Source organism: Pelobates fuscus, chromosome 5, assembly GCF_036172605.1.
Source record: "Pelobates fuscus isolate aPelFus1 chromosome 5, aPelFus1.pri, whole genome shotgun sequence".
NCBI lineage: Eukaryota > Metazoa > Chordata > Amphibia > Anura > Pelobatidae > Pelobates > Pelobates fuscus.
The window spans coordinates 43723325-43746650 of NC_086321.1; the positions used below are offsets into that span (position 1 = coordinate 43723325).

At 43.6% G+C, this 23326-nt stretch overlaps 1 protein-coding gene across 8 annotated transcripts in view; it reads right to left on the reverse strand.

The window, feature by feature from the left end:
• UNC13B (unc-13 homolog B) overlaps positions 1-23326 on the reverse strand; it is a 463085-nt gene that overhangs the window by 145753 nt on the left and 294006 nt on the right. For 3 of the 8 annotated variants that reach the window (XM_063453767.1, XM_063453768.1, XM_063453766.1), the window contains exon 3: positions 9606-9628. The exons of the other annotated variants lie outside the window; for them this stretch is intronic. In XM_063453767.1, the coding sequence (XP_063309837.1) occupies positions 9606-9628 (23 nt within the window). The remainder of the gene's footprint in view (positions 1-9605; positions 9629-23326) is intronic. 8 annotated transcript variants of the gene reach the window in all.

Below are 23326 nucleotides of genomic sequence, written 5' to 3' on the forward strand. Positions count from 1 at the left end.
TACCAAAGGCTCAGTAACTGGTCTCTAGTTGTTGCTAAGAAGGTTAGATAAGGCAAGGGTTCAGGATGGGTCAGGTGAACACAAAGAAACACAAACATCAACAGTTAAGGAAGAGAGGAAGAGGCAAAGAACCCTGAGGCAATGCAGAAATTCACTGCTCTACCATACTACCCTATAACGGCAGCTTGATTATATTATGCCTCTGGCATACACGCAAAGTCCCAGCAGTTGTAATGTGTCCCAGAAGCCTCATTGGATGCCATAGCGCTGCATATCTCTCCAGCCCCAGGGGCCACTTGCCTTCCCTTCTGCAGCCAAGTGGAGTCCCTGAGATCTAGGGGTGCGATGGTCTTCTTGGGTGCTTAGACCGCACGCGGCCCGCCAAATCCATGGATGGCTCCATCTGGAAGCAAGTCTCTAGGCTGTGTGAGCAAACTGCACCAACAGGAACGGACAGCATGGATTGAGGTTCTTGCCTCTGCGGGTTCCACCAGGATCTCTGATAGAGGGTGTTGATCGTCGATTGAAAACCTGATTCCCGGGTATGCACCAGAGCCTTTGCGTCCTGCTGTGCAGCACTGTTGCTGTCAACCATTTTAGATAGGCCACGTGAGAGCAGTTCACGCTTGATTCTCACAGGAACGGCTGGAAGGTAAGTAAAGCCTTGCTTGGTGGGGACCGAGATAACCCCACCGGCCTGGGTGGGGGGCAATATGGGGCTCCAATATCCACAGGAGAGCCTGTGCAGTCACGGTTGGGGAGATCAACTGCTTCTCCCACCAAGGAGACACACAAGACCATAACCAATCAGAGGATGCAGCTCTTTCACAATAGTAGTATTTGGACCCGGAACCAATACCAATGGTGCCCAAGAGGTGATAGATATTTGTGCCACCCACAGAGTGTTGATTTACAGGTCATTAATGTTCCTTAAAGCTCATATATATATATATAGATAGATATAGACTGTTCAGGAGCTGTAGTCTGCCGCGTCCACTCAGCATGGCGTACCAAGGCAAGGAATCCTTTTTGTCTCTGGACCGTACTGGTGTCAACGCCTCTGAACCATGAACCTGAGTGCCTGTGAAGTCAAAGCCCTTGCTTTGCGGGAAACCATTGGAGGCAGTAGAGTGCTGTTGAGTGAATCGATGTGGACGTTGAAGGGGGCCTTTTCCAGATTCTTCTTGATCTGGGTAGGCACCTGTGATAAGGGGCTGGTGCACAAGTAGCTTATGTGCCTTAAGGGAGTCCCCGCCAGCCTCTCACCATTGGGCCCCTGGATTTCCTCTAGTTGCTGAGAGTCAATCCCTGTCGGGCTATTCTCCAGCTTTTCCCAAGATTTATTAATGATAGCATCTATGACAAAGCTGTGGCCAGAATAGAGGCTATGTAAGTCATGTTTGGTGGGCTTCTGATCCCACAGTGCAATCGTATAGGAGGCGGACATTTTACACTCTTCGGCATGTGCCAGAAAAGAATCCTTGTGATGAGATTATAATTGAGTGCAGTGGGGAACCGGGATAACCACAGCCGGTCCAAAATAGGGGGGAACAGAGGTATGTCTCCGGTATACCAGCCATTTTGGGACAGGAGAGCAGCCGTCTCTCCCACCTTCAGGGCTCACCAGCAGAGTTCTGGTGTGTTGGATTCCTGGCACTAGAATCGTTGGGGTCAAGCTGTTTTTGATATATGATGCTCACTTTTTAAACACCACACAATTCTGTTTTATACTTTGTAATTTTACAGTGTTTCAGAGTTAACCAGCTTGTTGGTTCCATTTTAGATTATCACTATTACATATTTTTTTCTCTAAGTAATCACTCAAATATAGTCTAAGAATGAATACCGTCAGTATAGTCACTATTACTGTGGATTAAGTGGCAAGCTCTCTCTACGCATGCCTGTCTGCCATGAAGGTCAGCCACCCTACCCTTTTCAGTGTTTAATGTTGCAATTTGGTGATCCATTCACGTCTGTTGATATTTTATAGAATAAATAATGCATATTAAGAAGGATTGCAATATTTGTCGGCACCACATAAATTACATTAGTAATATAAGGACCAAGCTTGGTTTTAGCACTAATTAAATTAGAATATGATTGCTTCGTAAAAATAAAAGGTGTGAAAATTTACAAAAACGAGAGGAGAACATTTCCTCAAGCAGTCACTGTAGACAGCATAGTCATGTGATCAATTCCTTGCTAATTAGACTTCATTACAGTTTGTGTTTCATTGCAGTCATTCCAGGCTAGTTACATTTCATGTTTAATTCATAAGTGTCTTAACAAAATGCTGTTACAACATCAGAATCCATAACCCTTAAACTGCCAGGGGGAAAAAAACACATTCCACAGGACAGAGTGACACACACACCTGTCATAGCAAGTGTTAACACAATATAATATTCCAGAATGGCTAATAAGTAAAAAAAATCATCATAGGCAGGACGGCACAAATAGGTGCACATTGACAGAATTACACATATGAAGAAGACTCAAGAACTGGGACACAAATGCAGTGGATATGGGAATAAGGAAACAAGGAGGAGCAAAACTATAGCTAGAATTACAACTAGCCGGATTCCTGTCTGGCGGGTCTGCTCTTTTCCAGGTGTTGCTACGGACGTTGGTCTCCCCAGTGGAAATGCCCCCTCGGGGTCCCACACACCCAGTGTATATACATATCTATACTACTATTGACATTGTAGAACATGACTTTTTTTCCTATATAAATATGCAGCACTTTAGTTAAATTATTTTAAGATTAAGCTCTGGTGATAAGTGTCTGCTTCAGGTTATATATAAGAAAAAAATGATCAGTCATCTTGGTTAGAAAGTCCACTTAATCTCTTCATTTAAAATAAAGAAAATAGTAATAGGAAAAAAAACATGAAAAATAGGTGGGCCAGCAAGTGAATTCACCTTTTCCACCACCCCATGAGCTATGTGGTGGAGAGTTATTTAAACAAAAGCCCAGAAGATGGCTAAAGGTGGGCACTTTTATCAAACAATACAGTATTAAAAAATACATCTATGCACCTTATTCAGGGCCGGACTGGGAATTAAAAGCAGCCCTGGAAAAAAAATATTTACCAGCCCCATAATGCGTCGCGCCAGCATAGTGTGCAGATACAGAGTTAGAAAAGATAACTTAAAATTAAAATTATTACTCCAACGTGAAAAAAGCACATATAGGCTTAAAAAAAAATAGTGCAGATTTATTTTAAGCAGACGTGCCTTTGCATATAACCAATGTTTCAGTCCAACTACCATGACATATTAAGGAAAGCTTGGTAATGGGACTGAAATGGCGAATGTATGTAGGGCACAACTGTAAAAAATGACGTTATCTTGTTTATTTTGAGGTCCTGTGGGTGCACTCTTCACTTTAAATATGTTATTGTGCTGGATTATGCACCTAGCAACAAGACTGGGACAATATCTGCTTATTACATATTGTACATATCAATGACATTTCTTAGTGTATTATGCATATATAAATGTACATTAATATATGTGTAAATATAATAGGCATAATTATATATATATATATATATATATATATATATATAATATAAATCAGTGGCGGATCCAGAGCCTGATCTCAGGAGGGGCACCTATAGATTATTTAAAGAAATAATCCATGCACAATAACCACTACTGCTCTGTGTAGTGGGTATGGTGCCAGGAGTGCCGGGACCCGCTCCCAGAGTAAGTAGTCAAACCGTTTAAGTACAGTTTGACAACTTACCTGGGGTCTGCTGGGATATGGGGCTGTAGTAGGGTATAGGAGCAGTGGTGCAATGTGTGAGGGGTGCAATGTGTGTGAAAGGTTCAGTGTGTAGGGTGCGTGGGGCAATGTGTGTATGGGTGGCTGTGTGTGTAGGGGAATGTGTGTATGGGGGTCTGTGTGTGTGTATGGGGGGGCAGTGTGTGAATGTGTATGGTGTGTGGGCAGTGTTTGTATGGGGCTAGAGTTCACTCTCACCACTTGGACCACCAGGAATCCCTGGTGGTCGCAGTGGTGAGAGTGAACTCTAGCCCGTAGCTCCAGGGCTAGAGTTTCCCTGTGGCACTCTCCCTCCCCCTCTGTCTCTCTCTATTCACCCCTCTTTCTCCCCTTGTGTCTCACTCTCCCCCCTCTGTCTCTTTCTCCCTCCTTTCCCTGTGGCACTCTCCCAACCCCTCTGTCTCTCTCTATTTACGCCTCTTTCTCCCCTTGTGTCTCACTCTCCCCCCTCTGTCTCTTTCTCCCCCCTTTCCCTGTGGCACCCTCCCTCCCCCTCTGTCTCTCTCTATTTGCCCCTCTTTCTCCCCTTGTGTCTCACTCTCCCCCCTCTGTCTCTTTCTCCCCCCTTTCCCTGTGGCACCCTCCCTCCCCCTCTGTCTCTCTCTATTTGCCCCTCTTTCTCCCCTTGTGTCTCACTCTCCCCCCTCTGTCTTTATCCCTCCTTTCCCTGTGGCACTCTCCCCCCCCTCTGTCTCTCTCTATTCGCCCCTCTCTCCCCCCTTGTGTCTCACTCTCCCCCCCTCTCCCTGTGGCACTCTCCCCCCCTCTGTCTCTCTCTCTCTATTCACCCCCCCTCTGTCTCTCTCTCTCTATTCACCCCCCCTCTGTCTCTCTCTCTCTATTCATCCCCCCCCTGTCTCTCTCTCTATTCACCCCCCCCTCTGTCTCTCTCTCTATTCACCCCCCCCTCTGTCTCTCTCTCTATTCCCCCCGTCTCTCTCTCTATTCCCCCCCTCTGTCTCTCTCTATTCCCCCCCTCTGTCTCTCTCTATTCCCCCCCTCTGTCTCTCTCTCTATTCCCCCCTCTGTCTCTCTCTCTTCACCCCCCCTCTGTCTCTCTCTCTCTCTTCACCCCCCTCTGTCTCTCTCTCTCTCTCTTCACCCCCCTCTGTCTCTCTCTCTCTCTTCACCCCCCCTCTGTCTCTCTCTCTCTCTTCACCCCCCTCTGTCTCTCTCTCTTCACCCCCCCTCTGTCTCTCTCTCTCTCTTCACCCCCCTCTGTCTCTCTCTCTCTCTTCACCCCCCTCTGTCTCTCTCTCTCTCTTCACCCCCCTCTGTCTCTCTCTCTCTCTTCACCTCCCCCTGTCTCTCTCTCTCTTCACCTCCCCCTGTCTCTCTCTCTCTTCACCCCCCCTCTGTCTCTCTCTCTCTTCACCTCCCCCTGTCTCTCTCTCTCTTCACCTCCCTCTGTCTCTCTCTCTCTCTTCATCCCCCTCTGTCTCTCTCTCTCTTCACCCCCCTCTCTCTCTCTCTTCACCCCCCTCTCTCTCTCTCTTCACCCCTCTCTCTCTCTCTTCACCCCCCTCTCTCTCTCTTCACCCCCCTCTCTCTCTCTTCACCCCCCTCTCTCTCTCTTCACCCCCTCTCTCTCTCTCTCTTCACCCCCCCCTCTCTCTCTCTCTTCACCCCCCCTCTCTCTCTCTCTTCACCCCCCTCTCTCTCTCTCTCTTCACCCCCCTCTCTCTCTCTTCACCCCCCTCTCTCTCTCTCTTCACCCCCCTCTCTCTCTCTCTTCACCCCCCTCTCTCTCTCTCTTCACCCCCCTCTCTCTCTCTTCACCCCCCCCTCTCTCTCTCTCTTCACCCCCCTCTCTCTCTCTCTTCACCCCCCTCTCTCTCTCTCTTCACCCCCCTCTCTCTCTCTTCACCCCCCTCTCTCTCTCTCTTCACCCCCTCTCTCTCTCTCTCTTCACCCCCTCTCTCTCTCTCTTCACCCCCTCTCTCTCTCTCTTCACCCCCCTCTCTCTCTCTCTTCACCCCCTCTCTCTCTCTCTTCACCCCCCTCTCTCTCTCTCTTCACCCCCCTCTCTCTCTCTCTTCACCCCCCTCTCTCTCTCTCTTCACCCCCCTCTCTCTCTCTCTTCACCCCCCTCTCTCTCTCTCTTCACCCCCCTCTCTCTCTCTCTTCACCCCCCTCTCTCTCTCTTCACCCCCCTCTCTCTCTCTCTTCACCCCCCTCTCTCTCTCTCTTCACCCCCCTCTCTCTCTCTCTTCACCCCCCTCTCTCTCTCTCTCTTTTCACCCCCCCCTGTCTCTCTTTTCACCCCCCCCCCTCTGTCTCTCTCTCTCTTTTCACCCCCCCCCTCTGTCTCTCTTTTCACCCCCCCCCTCTGTCTCTCTCTCTCTTTTCACCCCCCCCTCTGTCTCTCTCTCTCTCTTTTCACCCCCCCCTCTGTCTCTCTCTCTCTTTTCACCCCCCCTCTGTCTCTCTCTCTCTTTTCACCCCCCTCTGTCTCTCTCTCTCTCTCTTTTCACCCCCTCTGTCTCTCTCTCTTTTCACCCCCCTCTGTCTCTCTCTCTCTTTTCACCCCCCCTCTGTCTCTCTCTCTCTTTTCACCCCCCCTCTGTCTCTCTCTCTCTCTTTTCACCCCCCCTCTGTCTCTCTCTCTCTTTTCACCCCCCTCTGTCTCTCTCTCTCTTTTCACCCCCCTCTGTCTCTCTCTCTCTCTCTTTTCACCCCCCCTCTGTCTCTGTCTCTCTCTCTTTTCACCCCCTCTGTCTCTCTCTCTTTTCACCCCCCTCTGTCTCTCTCTCTTTTCACCCCCCCTCTGTCTCTCTCTCTTTTCACCCCCCCTCTGTCTCTCTCTCTCTTTTCACCCCCCCTCTGTCTCTCTCTCTCTCTTTTCACCCCCCCTCTGTCTCTCTCTCTCTTTTCACCCCCCTCTGTCTCTCTCTCTCTTTTCACCCCCCCTCTGTCTCTCTCTCTCTTTTCACCCCCCCAGTCTCTCTCTCTCTTTTCACCCCCCCTGTCTCTCTCTCTCTTTTCACCCCCCCCTGTCTCTCTCTCTCTTTTCACCCCCCTGTCTCTCTCTCTCTCTTTTCACCCCCCCTGTCTCTCTCTCTCTCTTTTCACCCCCCTGTCTCTCTCTCTCTCTCTTTTCACCCCCCCCTGTCTCTCTCTCTCTCTCTTTTCACCCCCCCTGTCTCTCTCTCTCTTTTCACCCCCCTGTCTCTCTCTCTCTTTTCACCCCCCCTGTCTCTCTCTCTCTTTTCACCCCCCCCCCTCTGTCTCTCTCTCTCTTTTCACCCCTCCCTCTGTCTCTCTCTCTCTTTTCACCCCCCCTCTGTCTCTCTCTCTCTTTTCACCCCCCCCTCTGTCTCTCTCTCTCTCTTTTCACCCCCCCCTCTGTCTCTCTCTCTCTTTTCACCCCCCCCTCTGTCTCTCTCTCTCTTTTCACCCCCCCCTCTGTCTCTCTCTCTCTTTTCACCCCCCCCTCTGTCTGTCTCTCTCTTTTCACCCCCCCTCTGTCTCTCTCTCTCTTTTCACCCCCCCCTCTGTCTCTCTCTCTCTTTTCACCCCCCCCTCTGTCTCTCTCTCTCTTTTCACCCCCCCCTCTGTCTCTCTCTCTCTTTTCACCCCCCCCTCTGTCTCTCTCTCTCTTTTCACCCCCCCTCTGTCTCTCTCTCTCTTTTCACCCCCCCCTCTGTCTCTCTCTCTCTTTTCACCCCCCCCCTCTGTCTCTCTCTCTCTTTTCACCCCCCCCCCCTCCGTCTCTCTCTCTCTTTTCACCCCCCCCTCTGTCTCTCTCTCTCTTTTCACCCCCCCCCCTCTGTCTCTCTATCTATTCTCCCCCCCCACTTCCATCCCCCCCACCCACCTGGGAGGAGTCAGGGGGCCGGCCTCATTGCACGCTGCAGCCTCGCCGGTCCGACAGCACTGTAATGCTGAGGGCTGAAGGGGGAGGGAGCATATCTCTACCATGCTCCCTCGCGGTTCCCACAATCCCCAGCACGGATGCTGCTGGGCATTGTGGGAACCGCGAGGGAGCATGGTAGAGAGACATGCTCCTCCCTCAGCCCTCAGCATTAGGTGTGCCGCCGGACCGGCGAGGCTGCAGCGTGCAATGCGGCCGCCTGCCGGCCGGCCCCCTCGAAGTGTGTGCCACCGGACCGGCCACCCGGTGGCACATATATTGCCAGAGCAGCCCCCAGGTGCCGCGGCCCACCGGGAAATTTCCCGGTATCCCAGTGGGCCAGTCCGGCCCTGACCTTATTGGATTAGGCAAGTATTTTAAGATGCAAGACATGCTTGTCAGAGCTCTATGATTGATTGGCTCATATTGAGCATTCAAAGGAAAGGTCTGTATAAAGACCTATCCCACCTTGCACGCTCAGTGTGTACCGAACACTGCAGCTGGAGTGGGGAGTCGGGTGTGAGTAGGAATTACAGGGTTATTCGCTAAAGTAAGAATAAAAAATGATTTTTAAATGAATGTCCAGTTGAACTATTTTGACCTTAAATGTGAAATTCACTTAAAATGTTCACTTTAGTAAATAATTTGAATAGTGTTTTATTTTATTCATCAGGTTTTGAGTTATTCTGGCATCTTTTAGGTCAAACAAAGAAAGCTGAATAAAAGAAGATATTCAATCAAGTCAATGACAGGCAAGTAGAATGTAATTTTAAAAAAAAAGTACAGATTCTATCCTTAGCGTTAGCGGACAATGTTTGCCTTAATAATAACAACAGTATTAACCCTATAAGGTCCAGTAGACTGAATATCTTTTGGGTCTTGTTTAAATTAATCTCTATCTGCAGTCCGCAGGGTGGAGAAAGACTAGAGGCCACGCTCTAGACTTCTGTTTTGTTTTGTTTTTAAGGGTCCTAATCCTCTCTCAGTAAGAAAGCTAACTGGCTCTCTATTATTACAAGCTGAACACCTTTCTGTGCCGCAGGGGAGTAGCACATCGCTGCTCTCTGCTATGGCACAAGGGTTAATTGTACATCTGGTCTCACTAGGCATGGTATTTACTCCATTAAAATGGCTTTTTTTGGAAGCCATTGAAATCACAAAATAAGTTAGTGAATATGGAATGCCTGTGCTATCGATGGAACCCTAATTTGCATGGCAGCTAAATTATGACAGTCAGAAAACCGCAGTATTGGTGTTATTTTGCTGCAACTCCAAAAAAGACTGGCAACCCCTTTGTCATTTTAGGGGTACTGCTGGTAGGTTAGTACAACTTGTTGCCCAAGATACTGGCACCCTTTGGGCCAAGGGGATTAAGAGTGGTGTCTTTCCAAACAGTCACTGGGGACAAACAGTAAAGTCAGTCCATCTCAGCCTGGCCAATCAGCAATTTTGGAGAGCTCCATCTGGGATAATGTTGGAGGGGGCAAGATCCCAATGTGGAGGGGGCAAGGCTTGAGAAACAGCGAATAAATCTTTTCCTAGTACCAGTTAAATGTAAACTAGTGCAGAGGGACCCCTTGGAGATTGCAGTGGATTCCATTACATATCTGCCAAATTGTAGCATTTGATTGCAGCTCAGTCTTATGGAAGCACGTTAAACCTACCATCTGGACATTAAACAATATGCCAGGTGCCACCGGATAATAGTAGTCAGATGAGTTAATGAGTGTCCAGGGCATAGCGTGTATAAATAAAATCATAATTAAATCTTCCATCCCCGGCACTGAACAGACTCTTGCATTTACTGCACTACGCAAAGCTCCTAACCCTTTCGGTACAGAACACACACTGTTACAGATTAATGTAGCACATGCTGGAATGGAGATTAAAAGAGATCCCAGGTACATGAGGGACTAGACATGCATAAACCACACAGATACCAATAAAATCACATCACGTAACCTGGTATTCTGCTCTACTTCCCTCTGTGAAAGGAAAAGGGAGGACAGAAAGGACAGTGATTAATGCAGTAGGTATTCCAGATCACATTTATTCCATGATTAATGGTGCATTATTAAACAAACAAAGAGCAGGTCTAAGCATCATAACCACCTTGCATTGCGGCAAAGTGTATGTTGCTTAGAGGTCCTCTCTCTCCTCTCTGAAGATTTCTGTGATACACATTGTGCATACACATAAACCAGCCTGGTTAACTCAACCATCAACTGTGTTGTGTGTAAACAGAGTAGCCATGGTATGGTTGCTATCAGTTTATATCACAATTCCAGTCATCTTCTTACTCCATGAACTCCTACCAGAAAGAGCTTTACAGGACAGCATCACAGCCTGAAAAACAAGAACGAGGCTCCCAAAGTGGGACAGGTCTGATTGCAACTGTATTGTGATTCAGTAAGGAGTTCATTCTATGGAACTTTCAATGTGAATATTGTATTTCTTTCTAAATAAAATTAAATTTTTCTATATTATTGTTAATGCATTAGATATAAACTTAACAATATGTGGTAATATGGGGTAAAGACAGACAGTACCTTCAATAGAGCAAGATATCCCTGCTCACATTTAATACATTATTAATGGGGCATGAATACCTGGGCATATTAAATGATTAAGTGAGAAAGAAAGGCTGAACCTTTTTATCAAATAAATAATGGAACAGATATGTCCAGTCAGATTTAATAAATAATTAATGAAGCAGTTCTCTGGCCACGTTTATGGAATGATTAATGGAGTAGGTATCTCTGGCCACGTTTATGGAATGATTAATGGAGTAGGTATCTCTGGCCACGTTTATGGAATGATTAATGGAGTAGGTATCTCTGGCCACGTTTATGGAATGATTAAATGAGTAGGTATCTCTGGCCACGTTTATGGAATGATTAATGGAGTAGGTATCTCTGGCCACGTTTATGGAATGATTAATGGAGTAGGTATCTCTGGCCACGTTTATGGAATGATTAATGGAGTAGGTATCTCTGGCCACGTTTATGGAATGATTAATGGAGTAGGTAACTTTGGCCACGTTTATGGAATGATTAAATGAGTAGGTATCTCTGGCCACGTTTATGGAATGATTAATGGAGTAGGTATCTCTGGCCACGTTTATGGAATGATTAAATGAGTAGGTAACTTTGGCCACGTTTATGAATTAATGCAGCAAGTAGTTCTGGCTAAATTTATTAAATGATTAAGAGGTCAAGAACATGGATACTAAGATAAGACATCATCACCTGGGCTTCGATTTATGCATTCTCCAAAACTATGTGATCCCAGAACTTAATTTCCAGATGCCAGCAAGTTTTTTATATTCATAAATGCTATGTGTTCGCTAGAATATCTTAGGGTGGGTACTTCGTAGACCTTTTGACTTTGATCCCTGGTCTTTTTTTTTTACCCAAGCTATAGATTGCCTTCCTCAATAGTCACAGACATTATGGGACAAAATCACTGCCTGACGCACCTTAGCCGCACACTGACTCAATCCATTACGCCACCCCAAGTGAAATTCAGGTTAAGATTGGTGACAACCAGCTTACTGCTTCGGTCTGCAATACAATGCCCAAATCTTGGTCTCTGTGGGATAACTTATCAGTTGGATTGTCCTGGTCATCCTCTGACGTTTTCTTCACACGGTGGTGCCCACTTTCCTCCCACCTCTTTTTTCCTTTCCGCTCATGTTTCAATTTGGAGCATGCTCACGCGGGTTTCGTTGTAGTTTGATAATTAATGACTGAATGCTCCACTGACTTTATTGCGACCTTATTTTTTATTCCATAATATGACGAGATTGCTGATCTTCTACATCCTATGATTTATTATTTTGGGTTCTGCTTTATATTTATCCCAGTTTTAAAATAAAGAATTGAAAAAAATAAAATAAAAATAATTGTGTGTTATATAGCAGGGTAGACGCATCAGAACACATTGCTTTGTGTGCTTTGGTTCTGATATGTTTTGCTCTTGGCCTGAAATTGTGTTAATTGCAAGTTCATCTTATGCTGACAAAATGAATGCTTATGCATGGGTTAAAATATATACGGATTTGAAAATAGCTACCTTCACCACCAGCATATATGCAGATGCTAAATATTTGGGTAGAATCCTGGATAGCTCAAATGTTTTTCTCTCTAAAAAGAAACTAATTTTGCCATGAAAGGTGCACTTTAAGGCTATGACTAAGTAGCAAGCTGTTCCTAAGGCAACTCAAAAACATGTGGGCAATCTAAAAGTGATTCACTAAATGCAAATCTGCATATATTCACAAAGCATTCTGGGAGTGTGAGGTAAACAATCATTTTGCTGAGTTTAAAGTGGATTTTTTTTTACTCTGCTTAACCATATTAAGATAAAGCACACGTATCTTTTGAAGAATGGAAGTATGTCTGATGGAACAACAATGTACATATATTATAAATATATTGTATATCATTTAGATCTTTCTAAATTGGTGACAATGGTATTCTAATTGAAATCTAAACAGTCACGCCAAGTGTGCATAATTCATTGTTGCACAATATAATATTGCCATATAACGTAATTTGCGTAGTGCATATATGAATAGGCCACTTGGTAGAGGTCAGAAGACAGAAGGCGTAATGTAAATTGCATAGGAATTTGAAAGGGGGCAGATGGTTTACAACATGGATTGATCCTTTGATTAATCAAAGGCTCTGCAAGGTGTGACATTCTACACTTGAGATGCCTGGATGTCTAGTTCCAATGTAAACTAAATGACTTCAACCATATGTTATTTTATATCCCTTTTGTTTTTATCTGTTGGTGTAAATCATTTGTTTATCATCTATTTTTTTGTATGCACTGTGACGGTGATGTTTTGCCCATAATAAATATTCCTTTATTAAGTTCTGCCTTTGTCTGGTAAAGAATCACATTACCTGAAGAGACTAATTAATGAGTGTTTTGCAATTGCATAGGTATTGTGCAAAGTTGTATTTGGTAAGTTTTTATTATTATAAGTTATCTGTGGGGCCAAGGCACCCCATTTATAAATTGTCTTGGTGGTGGCAGCGTTAAAATAGTAAACAGTTATATTAATTATGGTTAAGTGTGGGTGGTGTTAAAGGGGGATTTTATCATTATTTCTGGTCTAGTGCAGACAAATAGTGAACGTTAACCCTTTCAACACCACAACTATGTCACGCACACTCTTGAAGTAGGGTGAGTTTGTGACAAATTGGTGGAATAACAAATATTTTTCATCTTTTTGTACCAGATTTTAGTGTTGCTGGATTTGTTGGTTAATCCAGGCACTAAAAGAAATTGTGTCTCAATTTCCAAAGGCTGACCTCAGTGCATACATAATATATTTACACATCAACAGTCCCCCACCCTCTTCTCTGTTTTTCTTTGCCATCTTTAATTTACTAAATGGAGTACCAGGCGCAGTCCAAGGCAGTGCTAGATCAGCTTTGCTGAGAGAGATCTATTCCATGTCGGGGAAAAACATAAGAGGAGCTATTACAAGCACTGGTGGACTATGATATGCAACAAGCAGTGCAAAGTGATGCCTCAAACGCTGAGGAGATACCTGCAATTGCCAGTGATGTACAGAGATTTGGAGATCCCTTGGACTCTTATTTGCAAACTGTGTTGAAATACGTGGACTCAGCAGATGCAAACCAAAGACTTCAGCTTATGCTTAAATATCAAGAGGCTGCGGAGCGTCAAGCTGCCAGAGAGCATGAGCTAAAAATGCCCGAGTTGGAGAGGTTGACTGCCTCACCTAGGAGTACTGATTCAAGAGACTCTTCTCCACCCAGACCACGTGCAGAGAATTTTCCAACTTTGGTGATCTGGATGTTTTCCTGTGCAGTTTTGAAAAGGTTTGCAGGCAGTACCAGCTACCAAAGAACCAGTGGGCAAAGTACCTCACCCCTGATCTCAGAGGTCCTGCACTGGAAGCATTTGCTCCGCGTCCAGCAGAATTTGACCGGGACTATAATGTGATTAAGGCTGCCTTGCAGGAACGGTACAAACTTACTCCTGAGGTGTACCAAAAGAAATGTAGGACTTTGCAGAAGCGTCCCACAGAGAGTTTTGCAGCAGTTGTGGGACACCTGGCGACAGCATCCAGACAGTGGACTACAGGGCTGGAAATTGCACTTTAGAAAGTTTGCAAGATCTGTTAACAAAATAACAGTTTTTGCAGCTCTGCCCAGCTGATGTACAGGAATGGCTGCTGGACCGGAACCCCAAAACAGGTAATGAAAGCGGGTAAGTTGGCAGACTTCTACACAGCCAACCGAGCAACAGTGGACCAGAGCAGAAGTTTGGCAAAGGGAGCATCCAGCTGGAAGATCACACCACCATGACTCCTCATCACCAGGCCTAGTGGGGCATCTGTTGTTCCACCTCAGGGAGAGGGGGAGCTAGTGCCAAGGAGATAGTCGCAGATATTTTATTTGCAACCAAGTAGGGCACATCAGTTTTCTTGCCCTGGGAAACTGCAGCCAACATCTTCAGCTGTGGAGGGATGCCCCTCAGAACCAATGTCCTCTGTGTTGTTTGTAACCAGATCAGAGGGCAGCAACAATGTGAATCTGCAACCTGTGACAGTTGGAAAGGAGGCAACTGTGGGACTCAGGGACACTGGGGCAGATGTGACTCGTGTGCGTCCAGAGCTAGTGCGCTGAGGACTTAATTCCTGGCAGGACTCTAGCAGTTAAATGAATTGTGGAAGTGTGTCTTCTAGTGCCAATGGCACGAGTTTATTTGGATTGGGAAGTGGGGAAGGGTTTCAGAGATGTGGGGGTAGATGAGAATATCCATGCAAATGTATTACTTGGTACGGACGTAGGTTGATTGTTATCCAAGTATGTGCCTAAAAGTGAAATGTGTTATAAACCCAAACCTCGTAGGGGCCCTACTGTGGAGAGGGCAGTGTGTAAAAGAGCATATAGACTACCTTGCTGGGAGGGAGTAAGATTTTTTTTTGTATGCACCGTGACTATATTTTGCTCATAAAAAATATTCCTTTATTAAGTTCTGCCTTTGTCTGGTTAAGAATCACGTTACCCGAAGAGACTAATTAATGAGTGTTTTGCAATTGCATAGGTATTGTGCTAAGTTGTATATGGTGGGTTTTTATTATTAAGCTACTTGGGGGACCAAGGCACCCCATTTATATATTGTCTTTGTGGTGCAGCGTTAAAATAGTAATATTTATATTAATTATGGTTAAGTGTGGGTAGTGTTAAAGGGGGATTTTATCATTATTTCTGGTCTAGTGCAGACAAATAGTGAACGTTAACCCTTTCAGCACCACAACGCCACGCACACTCTTGAAGTATGGTGCGTTCGTGACATAAACCATCAAAGTTTCCTTCACTTCTCAAGATTATTCCCCTCTCCAATATCATAGATCAATAATTTACAACCAGTGTGCGGATATAATGCCTCAAAGAGTGCTACAAACACACAGTTTTTCACCAACGTGAAAATTCAAAGAGAATTTAAAATTTAAGGTCAAAATAGCCGCAAGTCAGCAACGTGTCCAGTTAGTCTACTGTGGCCTTAAAGGACCACTCTAGTGCCAGGAAAACATACTCGTTTTCCTGGCACTAGAGTGCCCTGAGGGTGCCCCCACCCTCAGGGACCCACTCCCGCCAGGCTCTGGGGGGGAGGAAGGGGTTAAACTTACCTCTTTCTCCAGCGCCGGGTGGGGAGCTCTACTCCTCCTCTCCTTCTTCCTTGCGACGTCATCGGCTGAATGTGCATGCGCGGCAGGAGCCGCGCTCGCATTCAGCCGGTCGCATAGGAAAGCATTTACAATTTTCACAGTGAGAAGCACGCAAGCGCCTCTAGCGGCTGTCAATGAGACAGCCACTAGAGGTTTTGGAGGCTGGATTAACCCTCAGTATAAACATAGCAGTTTCTCTGAAACTGCTATGTTTATAAAAAAAAGGGTTAATCCTAGAGGGACCTGGCACCCAGACCACTTCATTAAGCTGAAGTGGTCTGGGTGCCTAGAGTGGTCCTTTAAATTTAAACTTCACTTTGAATTCTCACATTAGGGAATAATCCTAACAGGGGATTCTTTTGGCACCAAGGCAACTCATGTTCATTTGATTTGGTTGTATGCTCATAATCATGCTGCTCCTTGTTATCTGCTCACTTCTGTGTAATTGTCTTTTAATATTACAAACAATATTTTGCAATTTTCTGCAATACAACCTGCCCACCTAATCACAACCTGTTCCTGATTGGCTTCCTCTGCAGTGTACGTACAGAGCTTATTTAATATTTTCAAGTGAATTTTTCCTCTAATTTGCGGAGGTGTTATGTGGACACCACAGGCTATGATGTTCACCTAGCACATGTATTAAACGAATTCTAGGTGATGTTTGCAGGTTCTATTTACCGTATATACTCGAGTATAAGCCGAGTTTTTCAGCACATTTTTTGTGCTGAAAAACCCCAACTCGTCTTATACTCGAGTCAATTGTCTGTATTATGGCAACTTACATTGCCATAATACAGACTGGGGGCTGTGGGGGCTGCAGAGCGTTTACTTACCTCTCCTGTCAGCTCCCTCCACGCCGGTCCGTTCAGCACCTCTGTCAGCTCCCAGTGTAAGTATTGCGAGAGCCGCGGGGTCATAGTGCGGCCGCGAGACTTACACTGTGAGCTGACCGGACCGGAGGAGAAGGGAGCTGACAGGAGCTGCAGGAGAGGTAAGTAACAGCTCTGCCAGCCCCCCTCCTACACAGTGCCCATCCACTGGACCACCAGGGAGTGAGAGCCCCCCTCCGTGCCATGTATCAAGCAGGGAGGGGGGACGAAAAAAAATTAAATAAAAATAAAATAATAATTAAAAATAATAATAAAATAAAAATAATAAAAAAAATTATTAAAATAATTAAAAAAAAATAATAAAATTGCCCACCACCCAGCAAGGCTCTGCAACACACACACACACTGCACTCACACACACACACACACACACACACTGCACTCATACACACACACACTGCACTCATACACACACACACACTGCACTCATACACACACACACACTGCACTCATACACACACACACACTGCACTCATACACACACAGTGTAAATAAATATTCAATTAATATAATTTTTTTAGGATCTAATTTTATTTAGAAATGTACTAGTAGCTGCTGCATTTCCCACCCTAGTCTTATACTCGAGTCAATAAGTTTTCCCAGTTTTTTGGGGTAAAATTAGGGGCCTCGGCTTATATTCGGGTCGGCTTATACTCGAGTATATATGGTATTTATTCCTGTAGAGCTCTCATTAATTTTGCTGTTCAGTATAGAGAGCTTCAAGTTCGCACTTTGTTTATTGTACACATTAAGCCATGCATCTCTGGAGGACATGTAACGGAAGAAATTAAGCTACACATGGTCTATTTTGCTTTTATGCTCAGCTTAATTTATTTTGCATATTTCCCTTTATTTAGCCCAGAAAGTAGAATGAGGATCCTAAATACATGTATCAAGGAAGGCATGCAGTTTAAGTAGAGAAAGTGCAATGGAAATGATAGACTAGCAGCTGAGAAGGTTCTAGTATGAAGATTAAAGGAAATCAACACAGTAAAGGAGGAGCCTATTTTTAAAAGAAGAAAAACTACCACAACAAGAGGACATAGTCTTAAATTAGAGGGACAAAGGTGTAAAAATAATATCAGGAAGTATTACTTTACTGTGTTAACCTCTACCACTATTCCATGCATCCACTACCCTCTCAGTAAAGGAGTTTAAGCATGCGGGGGATAGGCATAAGGCTGGCATATAGCTATAAGATAAGGCCAGGGACTAATGAAAGTATTTAGAAAATTGGGCAAACTAGATTGGCCGAATGGTTCTGATCTGCAGTCACATTCTATGTTTCTATGTAAACAAGGGTGAAGGAAGAGTACAGTATTTAAAGGGGCACTATAGTCGCCAGAACAACTATAGCTTATTGTATTTGCAGCACTGGCAGTCAGTGTCTCCACCTTCTGCAAGGAGACACCGAACTTTACTTTTAGAGATGCATTGATGCTGATTGGCCAGGGCTGTGTTTGGCTTGTGCTGGCTCTGCTCCTGATCTGCCTCCTTGACATGTTTTGTTTTATTTTTTAACTCTATATGGTCAGGAATACAGGTTTGTGTTCCTGACCCTATAGTGTTCATATAACTTTTGTTTATTACTTTAAAAAAAAAAAAAAAAAAATATTTCTTTTGAATGTAATATGTATAAAAATAAAATGTTATTTAATCAAAGGGATGGTTTCAACCCCAGACAGTTTCAGGCATGTTATAGGTGTTTTTAATATGTGGTGTCATCATTAAAATTGGGATTCCCATCTGGCAATGAATTAAAACTAATAAGTCAATTTGACTAGAATTATGAATATCATTTTAGTAAGGCTTCAAGTAAATGTGACATTTGTTAGCTGCTGATGAAGGAGAAAGGAAAATATGTGTACCTAGGATATTTTTCTCTCATTGAAGTTTAAGTTGGTTCAAACAAAGGTTGGGAATCACAGTCCTACATAACCATCCAACGCACTATAAAGCACTGTTAAACCGTTAGAATCACTCTAGCATCTCCTTCCACCTTCTTACTACATATGTATGAAAAACTAAAATGTTCTCCCTTATCTCCCTGTCTGGCATTTTTCTCCCATTGTGAATTGTAATCAGTCCAAAATCCTAATACCAGACTCATTGTATTCAACTCTGCATCACTATCCAAACCCATGCACTGACCTCCCAATTCCATGTCCTTAAGTAGGTTGCAATGTCTGACCATGATGTTCTAAGCTCAACATCAATGCCCAGCTGAGATTTTTGACCCAGCTAGCACATATGCATCTGAAGTGTAAAATCCAAATTTGCCATTCCGGCATCTGACATCGCTAAACATGCCTTTCACATTCCACATGCTGTCCGTGTAAATCCAGTTACATGAGATTCTGGGTGAAGACATAACGATTGATTTGCGAAAAAGAGGAAAGACCACTGTTCACTTATACTCAAGGTTAAGCTCATCAGTTATAGTTATCATATCTCTAGTATTTAATTAAATTTTAATTCTAACTTTTTATACCTACACTTTACCAATGTTAAAAAGTCCTTACTGTATTTTTCTCTCCAGAAGAATTGTGTTTGGAGAATCAAATACGAGCCAAAACCAATACTGGGTATTTTTTAGGTCTATAACGTAAAAATATGTTTATTGATTAAATACACCAATTTTAGAGAAGGATTTTTGCGGCAGGACACAGACTATTCCAGCATGTAGCAATACGGACTAAGCTAGTAGCCATTTGTTCTGTCAGTAAACGGAATAGAGGTCTCCAGCCTAAAACCTCAACAAAAAACTTCATCACACTGGATGTAATAACTATATTTCCATTCAGTCACGCCAAAAAGAAACCGAGCAACATTTTGACCCGAGACAGGTTCTTTGTCAAGCTTTAAAAGAAAAAACGTTTGGGGTCAATTATTTTCTGGTCACCTTTTATAAAGACTGAACAAAAAATGTATCTTTTATTGCATCCAGTGTGGTAAAGCAACCCATTACTTTTTCATTCCAGTGTCTAGACTGAAAGGTAGCCTGGAAAGGTCTCCAACTGTTTGTTTATATCTGCTCAGTCATTCCTCTTTCTACCTGCAAACAATGCCATACAATTTACTGCAAGGATTGACATGCTTTTCAGGATGTACTATCACTGGTTTACAAAGGTACCCAATGGTGGACCGAGTTATTCACACAACTCTAGAACTCAATGTGTCAACGGAGAGCAACTCAAAGAGGATTGATAAATATTGATCCCATTAAAAATGTGTATGTCCTGACAAACAAACAAACAAAAAACTCTGCCTGGAATTTAAATGTAAGGCACAAGCCAACAATTTATAAGAATGTCACAAATCAACCTGGGCTTATTATTTGATTGTTGATTTTGGCTACAATACATAGAGTATAGTTAATGCATCCAATGCACAAATTATGGTTTTGTAAAAAAAAAAAAAAAATCGTTATATAAGTGGGACCCTGAAATTCTCCTTCACGGAGAACTGAATACACCCTTATTGCTATTAGATGGACACGGTCTGCTCCCCAAGCTTCAACTATGCTAGACCATCCCTAATGAGGACATGTGATAACGTGTTACAGATCCAAAAAACAGGGCTGACCAACGTTGACCTGGAACTCTGAGTTCAATGGTGATAAGAACATTTAAGAATGGAGACATTCATCAAGGGAAAACTGCCACTTTAAAGCCTATACACTGTATCAGAATGTATTTTTAACATGTTCTAAAACCTCTAATGAACCAACAAAGTGATTCTGCTATTTCTACAGTGTAATGGAATTGTGCTCTGTGTGTATACATCCTGCTGACAGGTAACTGACAGCAGCAGGATGCTTTGTGGGCATATTAATAGCTCAGCAAGCTTGAAATACTAACCACACACCAACACGTACATAATTAGATGCGCACAAAAACAGTGTCCCTCCTGATGCCACTGATCGTGACAGAAACCGTATGGAAACTGTCAGCTGCCTAGACAGCAATGAGAAAGCCAAATCACAGATATATTAACCCTAAAGTACAAAACCTCTACCTGCAAAACCAGCAACTAATGGTTCATTAGAGGGATTCTGCAGACGGCACTCAGTAATCCCTGTCAATTACTAGCCGAGCACAAACATATACACTGGGGATGGTATATGGAGAAACAACAAAACAAATCCAATCAGGCTGATCGAAAGAGAAAGGAAAATAATCGTATTCATTATCACAGTATATATCAAATCTACTGCCGATGAACGCTACCAAATAAAAACCTGACTTTCACAATAAAAGAAGGAAAACTAGTACCAAACTGCTTTCGGTTTGTAATTAATTCTAGGTTATTCTAGCAACCCTGCTTTAGCCCAAACTCCATAACAAAATACTGGCAAACTGCTGGTTTTCTGGGATGCAGGTTTATAATTACACCAGGGTTTTTTGTCAAGTAGCTTGGCCCTCAATAATTACTTTATTTAGTGCATTATTTGACTGGAAGATTGTGGCGCTCACTGTGCATGTAATTCTTGTCCCAAATGTTTCTATATAACAATCCTTGTATTGGACGAGAAGCCATGGAAGCAACGTCTATAGGATGGCTTCTATAGGATGACATTGCACGAGGGCGGCAGCAACCAGTGAGTCTCGGCGCTGGAGAAAAGGTAAGTAAAAACCTTAATTCTAAACTTTTTTTCAATTTTAATTTAGGGGGCCGTTTAATATAAAATCAGGAGAACATTATAGTGTTAGGAATACATGTATGTGTTCCTAATGCTAAATGTTCCTTTAACACAGGCGTGGGGAACGTCCGGCCCTGCGGCTGTATAAGGCCCCCAAACTAATTTGGTATGGCCTTGCCAAGACCACCGCAGAAGGTACTCTAAATTCAATAGCCCTAATGGCATTTAAATTATTTTTCACCTCAGACGGTTTGTAAAAGTCCGAGGGAATTAAAGAGCGAGGTGACCTCACCGCGAGGAAGAAGCTGAAAAGTCAGAACTTTATGGCCCATGAATGATGTTATAAATACCCAAATGGACCTTGGCATAAAAAAGGTTCCCCACTCCTGCTCTAACAGATAGATGCATGCATGTAATTTTCAATAAATACCTGTGAAATCTGGCAAGTCAGATTTATGCAAACACCCAGGACAACTTGTTCAGACTATCATAGGAAAAATAAGCTTCTTTTGATCAAGCTTTTTTTGTGTCATGGTGGAGTTGCTTTGGCAATTAATTGTAATATGCACCTTTTACTCACATATGTGTAAGGTGCAAAAAAAACCTAAAAGGCTAAGCAGTTGCCAGAATCAACGCAGATGGACGGACGTAACGTGTAGATATTATGCATGGTGTTGACCAAGGATATTTGTCTGTATTTCTGAGGTGTAATTGCCCACCTGCTGTCAGTATTTTTAGTGCCTTAACACTACATTTTACTGAGAACCATGGAAACAAGCCCATAATCATTAATCTGCTGCTAACATATAAACATAGGCAACCTACTGCTATAAATGTTGTAGTGAAGAGTGGCAATGCAGGTTTTACATTGCAAGAATCTAAAGTGCCCTGCAGCACTTGTAATTCTATTAGTGTATCAAGCCACACAAAAATGTAAATTCTGCAATCCACCATGGGATAGAAAGTAAACCCCCTTAAAGGAGAACTCCAAGAACCACAACCACTATAGGTTAAAACAGAGATAACTGAAAGGATTTTTTCCCTGGAAACTTGCCTTCCTATACAATTTTTCATCTCCAGCAACCTTCAAACTGATACCATCTAGAGGAAGAAATCCACATTCTTCACTGAATTGTCGGAGTATTTGAGCAGTGTGAGCAGGTACACTTTCCTTTCACACCATACAAGTCCGTTTCCTTCACTTGCAGGTGCAATGATGTGCACTGAGCCAGGCATGGAACACAGCTCCTGCAAATAAGGGAGACTTCCTGGTATGATGTCAGTGGGAAATGAGGTGGAGCTTATTGCATGCTGCACATTCACAAACAAAACTTGAGAAAATGAATTAAAAGGATACTTTACTAGCATAATAACCAGTGCTATGATTTGTAGTGATTTTGAAACGAATGTTGGAAACCCTAGATTCATTCTATCATCTTTATTCATCGTGAATGGTGGAGGTCTGAAGGGTTCTTTTTTTAATGCATAAATATAGCCGTAATATGCCTCAGGTAAAGTGAGCATGAAACATGTTAGATTTTGTCGCTCATGTGCGGTTTAATATTTGGTGCTAAACTTGCCAATTTTCAATCTAACTGCTGTGACTGCTATATTCTAAGAAGATGGAATTAATTGTCACGTTTTTTTATTAATGTATTTATTTTTTCTTCTCTAAGAGGATGTATTTTTACATGACAGGATACAGAGATTTGTTTTGATTGCTACACTAACTGAATTTTGTGGGGATTTTTGTTGGCATTAAATCCATCGGTGATTGCACAGGGCACAGTCTACATTCCAAACACTATAACCACTACAGCCTGCTGTGCTCAATGGCTGAAAGTGTCAGTTGAGCCATGTTAGCCAATGAGTGCAGTCATGTATCAGACCTGGTTAGCGGAGTAAAGATATCTGGTTTCTATTCCAGAGGAAGATCAAATGTGGCATAGGTACCTGGAAGACAAGTTTTCCAACCATCTAAAACTTAATATTAGATTCTTGGTTTCAAAAATGGTATCACATTTCACTACGAAACTTTGCACACATCGAGTTTAGCCCCTCTGCTGCCGGAGGTGTAACTCCACCTCAGGTAGTATTGTTAGGGCGCCATTACCAAGCCTGGAACAAGAATCCCAGCCTGATTAATTATTTGCATATTTGGTGTCTGACGCCAGCAAGCACAGCATGCCAAAATCAGGCAGCCAATGCTGATGTCCTCCCCTCAGCTCAAAATAAATCCCCCTACCCAGCAGCTAGGGGAAGTGACTTAATGAGGAGGACCAGGCTACAGGGAGAACATTATAGATGTCTTCTTTCTTTCTTTAGGAAGGGTTGATCTGACTAAAATATGGGGGTAGGTGGAGGAGGGGATTAACACTGCTTTTTGGTTATAGTAAACCTTCAAGTGCCTTCAAAAGCTTTACAAAATACA